At 43.1% G+C, this 12,236-nt stretch overlaps 1 protein-coding gene across 2 annotated transcripts in view; it reads right to left on the bottom strand.

The window, feature by feature from the left end:
* The window catches only part of STX1A (syntaxin 1A), a 557,770-nt gene that overhangs the window by 202,931 nt on the left and 342,603 nt on the right, over positions 1-12,236 (bottom strand). For both annotated transcript variants that reach the window (XM_030185767.1, XM_030185768.1), the window contains exon 4: positions 5,991-6,065. In XM_030185767.1, coding sequence (XP_030041627.1) covers positions 5,991-6,065 — 75 coding nt within the window. The remainder of the gene's footprint in view (positions 1-5,990; positions 6,066-12,236) is intronic.

Below are 12,236 nucleotides of genomic sequence, written 5' to 3'. Positions count from 1 at the left end.
AGTTATTGTGGACAATGGGACCTCCCAAAAATATGCAGAGAGTCACGGAACGTTGGGCACGAGATTTACAGAAACCCGGCTTAGCATTAGACTAAATCAAATTGGTTTCCCGTATACCCACGATCTCGGTCAATGCAAATTTGCGGGAATGTCAATTTAGAATCTTGTATAGAGCTTACATGACAAAAGCACAAGTGTTTAAAATGGAAGGAGTACCGGACCCGTTGTGCTCTAAGTGCCACCAGTGGGAGGGCACGTTTTATCATAATCTCTGGGAATGTCCACTCATACAAAAATATTGGAAAACGACAATAACATACTTAGAAAACCTAGTAAAATCCAGAATTAGTCTTACCCCCATGGGGATTATATTGGATAAATTTGAGATATTTGCCCTTCAGCGTGGAGGTAGCCAACAGTTAATTCGTAAAGCCTGTATGATGGGGAAGAAATTAATCTTGAATGGCTGGCTGGGTGGGGATCCCCCAGATTACTGGCACTGGAGGAACATATATCATGAGATGCTTCTGCATGAACGTAGGGCGGTGGGACCCTCCCAGAAGAGAAGAAAACGATTTTTGTATATGGAAACCCTATATACAATCCCTCTCTCCGAGTGCGCAGAGTTTAGTTTTAAATGGTTTCTAGGGTTACCATATGGCTCCAGAAAAAGGAGGACGGATTGAGCCAGCCGGGTTTTACTTCCGTTGCTTTCAATGAAAAGCAATTGCTTTCAGTGGAAGTAATTGAGCCAGCCGGGTTTTACTTCCATTGCTTTTCCATTGAAAGCAGTGGAAGTAAAACCCGGCTGGCTCAATCCGTCCTCCTTTTTCTGGAGCCATATGGTAACCCTATTTGTAACGCCCTTTTTTTTATTAAGGGGGGGAGGGTGGGGAGGTAGGGAGGGTCTTGATGGTCTGTTAAGAAGTAGATAGCAAAGGTAATGTTAATATAGAATTTTATGTTGGATGTTGGGTTGCCTTTTTGAGTAATGCAAATTGAATTTATGTATGTTGAATGAAAATATTGTTATATTTTTGTCCTCAGTAAGAAAGGTCGAATTAAAAAATCAGCGGTTCTGAGGAACAAGGAGTTCAGTAGGACCTCACATACATGATTGAAAGTATTTTGAATACTCTCAGACAGCAGTGGACACTAACGTATTTTCTTAGTTATCAGACCAAAGGAGTGTTTGGACAAATTGTATCTATTGCATGTGCGGTGACAATAGTTAATTAATCCTGACGTTTAGAAGTTTGGGAAGTGGGTGGGTTTAAGGAATAGTCAAGGTGGGAAGATATGTGTTAAAGTGCTGATGATATGAGTTTGTGTTATACTTATGTGGACGTTTCAGATTTGTACAATGGAAAACATGGAATATGTACCGTATATTAGGATTTATTATCATCAATAAAAAATGTTAAACCTAAATGAATTCTTTGCTTCGGTCTTCACCGAGGAAGATTTGGGTAGGATACCTGTGCCGGAAATGGTATTTGAAGGTGACGAGTCGGAGAAACTTAATTAATTCTCTGTAAACCTGGAGGATGTAATGGGGCAGTTCTACAAACAGAAGAGTAGCAAATCTCCTTGACCGGATGGTATTCATCCCAGAGTACTGATAGAACTGAAAAATGAGCTTGCGAAGCTATTGTTAAAAATATGTAATTTATCCTTAAAATCGAGTGTGGTACCGGAAGATTGGAGGGTGGCCAATGTAACGCTGATTTTTAAAAAAGGTTCCAGAGGAGATCTGGGAAATTATAGACCGGTGAGTCTGACGTCGGTGCCGGGCAAATGGTAGAAACTATTATTAAGAACAAAATTACACAGCATATTCAAAAGCATGGATTAATGAGACAAAGTCAACATGGATATAGTGAAGGGAAATCTTGCCTCACCAATCTACTACATTTCTTTGAAGGGGTGAACAAACATGTGGATAAAGGGGAGCCGGTTGATATTGTGTATCTGGATTTTCAGAAGGCGTTTGACAAAGTACCTCATGAAAGACTCCAGAGGAAATTGGAGAGTCAGGGGATAGGAGGTAGTGTTCTATTGTGGATTAAAAACTGATTAAAAGATAGAAAACAGAGCGTAGGGTTAAATGGTCAGTATTCTCAATGGAGAAGGGTAGTTAGTGGGGTTCCCCAGGGTTCTGTGCTGGGACCGCTGCTTTTTAACATATTTATAAATGACCTAGAGATGGGAGTAACTAGTGAGGTAATTAAATTTGCTGATGACACAAAGCTATTCAAAATCGTGAAATCGTGGAAGGATTGTGAAAAATTACAAGCAGACCTTACGAGACTGGGAGACTGGGCGTCTAAATGGCAGATGACATTTAATGTGAGCAAGTGCAAAGTGATGCATGTGGGAAAGAGGAACCCGAATTATAGCTACGTCATGCAAGGTTCCATGTTAGGAGTCACGGACCAAGAAAGGGATCTAGATGTCGTCGTTGATGATACGTTGAAACCTTCTGCTCAGTGTGCTGCTGCGGCTAAGAAAGCAAATAGAATGTTAGGTATTATTAGGAAAGGAATGGAAAACAAAAATGAGGATGTTATAATGCCTTTGCATCGCTCCATGGTGCAACCGCACCTCGAATATTGTGTTCAATTCTGGTCGCCGCATCTCAAAAAAAGATATAGTGGAATTAGAAAAGGTGCAGAGAAGGGTGACGAAAATGATAAAGGGGATGGGATGACTTCCCTATGAGGAAAGGCTAAAGTGGCTAGGGCTCTTCAGCTTGGAGAAAAGGTGGCTGAGGGGAGATATGATAGAGGTCTATAAAATAATGAGTGGAGTTGAACGGGTAGATGTGAAGCGTCTGTTCACACTTTCCAAAATTACTAGGACTAGGGGGCATGCGATGAAGCTACAATGTAGTAAATTTAAAACGAATCGGAGAAACATTTTCTTCATTCAACGTGTAATTAAACTCTGGAATTCATTGCCAGAAAATGTGGTAAAGGCGGCTAGCTTAGCGGAGTTTTTAAAAAGGTTTGGACGGCTTCCTAAAGGAAAAGTCCATAGACCGTTATTAAATGGACTTGGGGAAAATCCACTATTTCTGAGATAAGCAGTATAAAATGTTTTGTACATTTTTGGGATCTTGCCGGGTATTTGTGACCTGGATTGGCCACTGTTGGAAACAGGATGCTGGGCTCGATGGACCTTTGGTCTTTCCCAGTATGGCAATACTTATGTACTTATGCATCTGTTTCGTCTCTCTCCACATCCTTAACAAAGCTTGCCTACTTGTAGCAGTTCACAATGGTTGCCTGTGTAACATGATTCCAGGCTTCTTTCTGCATATGTAGGGAATCCAACAGTGATAGATTATGAGTCAGTTCAACAGCACGTTTATCTGAATGGGGAAAATAAATTAGTTACACAAAAGATGTTACACAGCTAGTGTTCACCACTAGAACCAGGACAACTGCTACTTAGACTAATAACTAATAATTTCTCAATGCCAAACTTTCTAAAATATATATTGAAATATTTTTTGAATTATTTTTTGAAAGAGTACCCTCAGAATTTTCCACTATCTTCGGCAATTAGTATTAACTATTGCCCGGTGGTACAGCACTTCATTCATCGGGCTACTCTTCTTTTTAACACCGTGTACATGCTATTAGTGTCTTTTAGTGATACATTTACTACACCTGCACCACCTATGGTCATTAACCAATACTTTAAAATGGCATAGTCATTCATAGAAACTGAACTTATCTTTATGTTAGCATCCTGACTGACTCCATGCTCCAATGAGTCAAAGAGCAGAAATGAATATCTGACTGCCTTCCCCTGGAAGTGCCCGACGCCTAGGGTTTCAAACTTCTTTCCTCGGGGACTCGGGTTAAAACTATCATCTACGCTGTCGTCTCTTGTTGAACAAGCTCCTACACACAGCTAGCATAACACACTTTGCTATGGCAATGCACAGAGATAGAACTTCTCTAGAGAGAAGCACTACAATGTTATACAGAGACACTTCTCCTTCAAATAGCAGCAATACAAGCACTCACTCCTCATTCAGACAGCAGTATTATAGTGATATAAGAAATCCACAATCCTTTTCTAAACAGCAGCCCTATTGTGATAAAGAGTCCTTCCTCTGAACAGCAGCAGTAGAGCAATACAGACACATTCACTCCTCCTCCAGAGAGCACTAGTACAGTGCTACACAGAGACACATGGAGGGGCATAATCGAAAACGAACACCCATCTCCATGGGCGTCTATGTCCGAGAACGGGTACGTGAAGGGGTGGGACAGACCGTATTTTCGAAAAAAATGGGCATCCATCTTTCGTTTCGAAAATACGGTTTGTACGGATCAAAATGCCATGGATTCAGTCGTTTGTGAGCTGGGCGTTTGTTTTTTTTTAGCAATAATGGAAAATAGAAACGCCCAGCTCAGAAACGTCTTAATCCAAGCCATTTGGTCGAGGGAGGGGCCAGGATTCGTAGTACACTTGCCCCCCTGACATGCCAGGACACCAACTGGACATCCTAGAGGTCAGTGCAGTGGACTTCAGAAAACGCTCCCACATGCATAGCTCCCTTACCACGGGTGCTGAGCCCCCAACCCCCCTCCCCCAAAACCCACTACCCACAAATGTACAACACTACCATAGCTCTTAGGGGTGAAGGGGGCACCTACATGTGGGTACAGTGGGTTTTGGAGGCCTCCCATTTACCAGCACAAGTATTACAGGTAGGGGGGGATGGGCCTGGGTCCCGCCTGCCTTAAGTGCACTGCGGTACCCACTAAAGGTGCTCCAGGGACCTGCATACACGCAGGCCTCTAAGACTTGTTGCTGCTGTATAACCTTGGCACACCAGTTGACACCTGAAGACTAATCTCGCTGAAAACGTCCTTTATTGGAATAAGCACGTTTACTCACAGTTAACTGCAGATCGGAGGTTGTGCCCCACTGGCAAAAAGTCTTCCTGGTACTGAGATTAGCAGTAGGTCAAAACTGGCAGAATGCTGTACAATGCCCTCTTTCAGCAACATTCAAGGGAAGAACTAAGTTCTGTAACGTGGCTAACACATGAAAGGGATCTAAAACTGTGTTACAAAAATGGCCACTACCTCATGGACTACCGGAAGCAAAACAGGGTACACTCTGACCCAGTATGCAGGGGGAAAAGCACCATGGGAGTAGAGTCTACCAACTACCAACATCGTGAGCATTTAACAGAAGCTAGTGGAATCACGGAGCCCAATACCCTACACCCACCACAATGCATTGCTGATGTGACTCTGCAGTGCGCATTACAGAAAAGGTGTCACACTCACCCGAGAGCCACATCAGAACCAGGGAAAGGCTGTCACAGGATAAAACACATTCTGTTGTAATGGAGGTGGGTACGGCATTTGAGGCTGGCATAGAGGCTGGGAAAAAAGTTTTTAAAGTGGGTTTTTATTGGTGGGAGGGGGTTAGTGACCACTGGGGGAGTCAGGGGAGGTGATCCCCAATTCCCTCCGGTGGTCATCTGGTCACTTGGGGCACTTTTTTGGGACTTGGACCTGAAAAAAAAGGGTTCAAATAAAGCGGACCAAATTCTCGTCCAAAACGCCCTTCTTATTTCGATTATCAGCTAAAGACGAACATCTCTCCTCGGCCGATAACCACGCCCCAGCCCCGCCTTCGCTACACCTCTGACACGCCCCCGTCAACTTCGTTCATTCCTGCGACGGAGTACAGTTGAAGATGACCAAAATCGGCTTTCGATTATACCGATTTGGTCGCACACGGGAGAAAGACGCCCATCTCCCGATTTGGGTCGAAATATGGGCGTCTTTCTCTTTCGAAAATAAGCTGGATAGTCACTTCCTGACACTGGTATAGGGAGACTCACTCCTCCAACAGTAGCAGCTCAGCAATACACAGTGTTCCTCATTTCTTTTCCAGATAATAGAAGATATGTGATAAAGACACTTCTCTGGGAGAAGTAGTATACAGATACTCACTCTTTAATTTGGATCGCACTTTGTTTGCAGTCTTTTTAATGTCAGACATCAACTCTTCCAACTCCTCCTTGGTTTCTGCAGAGAAACAAAATTGAGGAACTGAATCAGAAGAAAGCATAAGAAAGGCATAAAATAAGAAGAGCCAATCAAGCCCAGTATCAGTAGCCAATCCAAGGCAACAGCAAGTACCTGACAGATGTGAATGGGAGATTCCATTTATTGCTCATTCCCATAAGTAAGGTATGCCTTATAATTGTTAATGTATCTGCCACAACTTTTTTCCAAACGTCTTTAAAACCTAGCTAAAAAATGTAATTTGATATTTGTCAACAAATTGCATAGCTTAACTATACATTGCCAGAATAATACTTTTTAAAATTTGTTCTAAATCTGCTACCAGTTAATTTCATAGAAGAGAGTAACTGAATAGGAGTGCTCAAATTCAAAGCTAAGTACCCCCTAATCTTGTTGTTAAAAATATAAAATGACATAACTATAAACATTAAAAAATGCAGGAAGTTAGAAAATAAGTTTAAATATTTTGTGAATTTAAAATGGCATTTTGTAATTAATGGAGGCTGATTGCCAATGAGGTTAATATATCCAGTTGCAAAAGAAGCTGGTCTGTAGAATTAATGTGACCAAAGATCTGAGGCTTTTTTCTCCTTTTTATTTATTTAATTTGCCGTATGTCAATTCATCACTCATTACTTGTGCGGTTATTTTTGATGTAAAAATTTCATACAGTGTCTCCTAGTTTAAATAATATCTGAAAGGGTAAATAACCACTCCCATTTAGCTATCCCATAGTACTAATTTTATTAACCTCTATCATATCCCTCTCAATCATCTCTTTTCTAACCTGTTTAGCCTTTCTTCAACCCCCTTTTCAATTTTACTGCCCTTCTCTGTACAGGTGCTCTTTGGAGCTCCTACAATGTTGCATTATTAGATGGCGATTTGGGCCATCCAATCACATTATCTGATTGGCACCCTTCCCTGCGGTCAGCCTCATTTTGGCCACAGCCAGACTTGTCTAGGTTATTCCCTGATCAGATGATAGGCCTGCAACTAGGCTTAAGTTCACTGTAAGGTATATTTAATTAGTAAGCCAAATACAGCAGGGCCGCCGAGAGACTGAGCCGGGCCCGGGGCAAGGCCGCCGCCGCCCCCCCTCAATCGCCTCTCTTCGGGCCCTCCTTCACTGCGCCACGCCCTCATGGAAACAGGAAGTTACAGCAGACGAGGGCGGGACACAGTGAGGGAAGGCCCGAAGGGAGGCGATCTGCTGCTTTCACACGGAGGTAAGGCACTGCCGATTTGAATGCAGGGGGTCCAGTGGCGGACGGAGGGGGGGGGGGGGCTATCGACGGAGCCGAGGGCAGGCAGGTGAGACCAGGGACAGTAGCGCCGGTGGCCTGGGAGCAGGAGAGAGACCCAGGTGCTGGGCCCCCCTTGGAGGCCCAGGCCCGGGGAATTTTTCCCCCCTGCCCCCCCCCTCTCGGCAACCCTGAAATACAGTACTTAATTGATTAAAAAACCCTTTTGAAATTTTTACCTAGGCCCAGGGTAATTTCCACCGATTAATCAATCAGCCCAAAACAACAACCAGGAAATATTTAACAATTTATACCTTTCATCCTGGTCATTCAACACAGTTCACTCCAGGAGACTAATTTACAATACCAGATAAGCCTCAGCCTGTAGGGTGAGACATGCTGTTTTTCTTTAACCTGACCATATGGCCTGATATCGGTTATTAAGTCCCCACCCTATACCTCTTAATCTCAATAATACTCTTTCATACTGAGTTCTGTGCCCCTGGGTTTTATTTTATTTTGTTTTCACCATCCAAAGATTCTTGTCATTAAAATCATTACATTTTAGAGGGTGCACAAACAAATGAGAGAGGTGAGGGTCCGCACACCAGAGAAATAATCAAACAAAGCAGACCAACTGTCTGGACAAATGGTAAATTTTATTCACAGACTATATAAAATCAGAGACCCAATTTGCTCAACAAAGGGCAGCATCAGGGGTTTTACCGCCTCTTGGGACCCCTTGTGCTTCAAGTCCTAGCAGCTTCCAAGTAGCAGAGGGCTCAACCAGACGGGAAAAGGAGTTGGCATACATGAGGCTGTATGTCCCTGGTGTTCCCCTCAAGTGGACACATCCATAATATCAATATGGTGAGCAATTGCTGGCAAAGCACAGCTTAAACTGAACAGAGCTGTAAGGCACTGGCAGAGAGAATTTTAGAGAATATTTTTCTGGTTGGGAAACTGTAGACCTGGAAAGGGTTATAGCTTGTCTTTTTCTCAAGGCCATTCTGCCTAACCATTTGTGTCATAGCATACAATGTAACTGGGCCACCCGTTCAGGGGTGCCAGAAAGAAAAGTTTCTATTGTGTCAAATCATAAATGTAGTTTCTCTCTACTCTCATAAGGGCTCAGGACCAAAACTAGGTATTTTGGCACCCAGGGAAGACATAGAACATCTTTGAATGCATGGGCAGCCTGGGCCAGGCCAAATCTATAGTGGTGATAGCAGCAAAGGCAGCATTTTCATTCTTTCCTATCCCTCTTTCTCCTATGCCCATAATTCATCTGTTTAGTTTGAGGACTAAGAAGTAAAGAGGAAATAATAGCTGGGAGTTTTTAACGTCCTTCCTTCTCAGATTGGCATGTATTTTTTTCTTTGGAGGGGGAGAGGGGGTAAACAGGGTACAAACTTATTTCATTGCCCTCTAACTCTCTCACTCTCTCTAGGCCAAACCCCATCAGCCTGAAAGCCCCTGTTGTTCAGTGATAAAAACTACTTTCAGACCTTTGTATTATTTGATCTACTGTTCTCATTATTTTTCCTGTTTTTTGGTTTTGTTTTTCTTTATCCTAATTCAGATGCCCTTTTACTAAGACACACCTAAAAGTGGCCTGCGCTAGTGTAGGCGCGCATTTTGGACCTGCACAGGTCAATTTTTAAGTGCACCTAGAAAAAAGGGGGGGTTTCTTTGTAGATGAAAATGGATGTGTGGCAAAATTAAAACCAGCACGCGTCCATTTTCAGTATGAGACCTTACCGCCACCCACTGACAGCGGAAAGGTCTCACGTACTAACTGGGTGGTAAGCGTCCAGCACACGTAAACTGCCAATTACCGCTGGGTAAGCGCCACGTGGTAGAAAATAGAAAATATTTTCTACTGCATGTTTTGGGCATGCATCAAAAATAGAATTACCGCCCAGGGCAGTCGTTAGCACGGCGGTAGTTCCAATTTGGCGCACATTGGATGCGCATAGGCGCCTATGCACCTTAGTAAAAGGACCCATCAGTTTTTCTTGTTTTCATTATTTTTTTTTTTTTTTTCAAGAAGTAAAAAATATAATGACATTTTAGAAGCTTAGACTGACGGGGATTAGATTTCCTTAGTAAACAATATTGATGTTGGCTAGAGTTTTTCTTTCTTCAATGTTATATATTCCAACTCCATTAGAAGTATGGCCGTTCTTAAAAATGGTCTTTTGGAAGGCAGTTTTCAAAACTATCCACATATCTGCAAAATCAATGGATAATTTTTACCTGAAAACTTTACCTCAGTTTGCAAATTGAAAGTACCCATGTGCACTCGCTTGGAAAATTGCCTACAAAAATTGCCTACATGTGCACCTGCTTTTTGTGTGGGAGTTGTATCTGAGTAAAATGACAGGTGTAATTTTTTTTAAGTCTCAAAAGTGCACATTTCTAAACCCCGCACCCAGGAGCACTGTCCCTAATGGTGCGTAAAATTATATGTATTTTGGAAATTGCTGTGCAAATTCCTGCTTTCATACGTAAAACCAAAACTTTCTATTCTACAAATAATCTTTATCATTTACAGTTCTAAGAAGTAGAGAGGTGTGGTAGCTGTGTTAGTCCACGTTTAAAGTTAATCAACAGAAATAAAACAAAACAAAACATGGAAAAGAAAACAAGACGACATCTCCTTCATTGGACACAACTCAACACACCTCCTGACTAGCCCTCAAAGACCGCCACCCGTCAGATCGGAAACAAGCAAATGCCATCAACCACATTTGCCCACTTCCGATCCGACGAAGAAGGGCAACCCTCGAAAGCCAATCAAGAAATGCACCAAGTCACGTCCAATAAAAAAGGCACCATCCCACCCTCTTTCCCATGTTTTCCATTGTTTGACCTCTATTGATTACAGTTATGTTTGAATCTGTTTATTGAGCAACTTAGAACTTGTACATAATCACAAATCAAACCACATAGATATTATATCTAACACAGAACAGTATTCTCGTGCATTTTACATTTTATGTCCCAACCCCCCACCCTTTCCATGCCCTCAGATACCTTTAACAGACATGTTTCTTATAACTCTTCAACATTGCCAGCATTCAACTAATCGATTTCTCCCATAGGACCCAAATACCGGCGTCCCAGTGTCTAACCTCTTAATATCCACTGTACAACAAGCTTCTTAATGGCAGAAACTAATATGCCATTCATTATGCAAAGCTGCCCAGGGTCTACACTCTTATGACCCTTCGGCTGCAAGTCGCCTCTGTGGTGTTTGCTCTGGCATCTGAGCGGTCAGCATATGAACCCTTAAACCCTCCCCGCCCACCTTCCCCTCCCTTCCTGACCCTTCAATAAGTTCTGAGCTTAATGCAAGTAGTCTCTCAATGTGGTGTGGTCCTCATTCTATACCCATCTGACACAGCGAGATTCATCCTACCCCTCTCTCATAATGATCTAAGTGTAGTCAAAAATTCAATATGAAGCTTCTCCCCCGTGAGGGCAAAGTCAGCCATAGAGGTTCCCATTGCATTCGAAATTGCTGCCCAGGTACACTATCCCATGATTTAACCTGGCATCTATCTGTTCTCATTTGGGCAATCATCTGAGCTCTCCAAAATGTTAGAGAGGGTCCCGTTTCTGATGTCCAGAATTTTAGAATGGATGTAAGCCCAAAATAAACAGCCATTTGTATATATCTTTTAAATCCTGCTGGCGGCGTAGACGTGTAGGTATTTTTGAAAAAGATTATTAAGGGGTCTTTCAACATTGTACATCCCCACTGACTGTCTATCGCCTGCAAGAGCCCTCCCCAAAACTGTTGCACTCGTGCACAGCGCCAAAACATATGACCCAAAGAGGCACTGGCGATTCCACATTTGGGGCAAGAACCATCACAGTTCGCTATCATCTTAGAAGCTCTCCTGGGGGGTATATACATTCGTAACAGGATTTTATACATACGTTCCCTCTGTGGAATCGAGATCCTCATAGAGTATAACTGTTTTATAAGAGATTTACATAAATCTTCTGTCACCTCACAATTCAAGTCCTCCCTCCAGCTACGGACCAAGCGTGCATAATCTATCTCAGATGATGTCTCTCTCAATTGCTGAAGATGAAACCGGAGTGGCACAGACATCTGCGCCCCCAAGGAATACATTTCTGCTAGCACTTCTTGGACGTCTTCAGTTAGGTCCGTCCAGCAGAGGGAGGAAATGTAATGATGTAATTGAGAATACGCAAAATGATGACTTGTCTCCTCCCCCAATACCTTCGTTAATTCTGAAAGGGCCTTTAACTTCCCCTCCTCCGTGAGCACATGAGATAAGTATATTAACCCCTTCCTTGCCCAGCGTAGGAACACTCCTCCCCCCTGACCTGGCGGGAAGGCTGGATTATCACAAATGGCCAACCATGGCGTGCTCTTACCCGAAAACTGGTGTCTTCTACAAATCCATCTCCAAGTAGCTCTCATAGCTGGTAACAGAGGATGGTGTGCTAGTGCGTGTGGAGGCATCCCTTTCCCCCCATGCAAGAGACTACTAAAATGCCACCCCGGGAACCACCTTACCTCCGCCTGTGTCACTGAAAATTCAGAGGTACCCCGGAACCAGTCATTAATGTGCCGCATTTCACATGCCACCGATAAGGTCTTTAAACTGGTCAGGCCCATCCCACCGCAATCCCTAGGCGATGTAAGAGTGGACATCGGGAGCCTAGGCCTTTTCCCCCGCCAAAGATATCGTTGAAGAAGGCGATTCACTCTCTTTTCATCTGTTCCCTTCAAACATATTGGTAACTGTTGAAATAAATATAGCCACTTGGGGGCAATCAACATGTTAAAAAGCGCTATTCGCCCCCACAATGATAGTGGCAGTCCCTCCCAAAGTGCCAGTTTCCGCTTTGTCATCTCAATCATCGGTTTAACATTGCCTGAGTA

Source organism: Microcaecilia unicolor, chromosome 13 (genome assembly GCF_901765095.1).
Source record: "Microcaecilia unicolor chromosome 13, aMicUni1.1, whole genome shotgun sequence".
NCBI lineage: Eukaryota > Metazoa > Chordata > Amphibia > Gymnophiona > Siphonopidae > Microcaecilia > Microcaecilia unicolor.
Note: the sequence above shows the minus strand (reverse complement) of the source record. Positions and strands in the feature narration are given on the sequence as shown.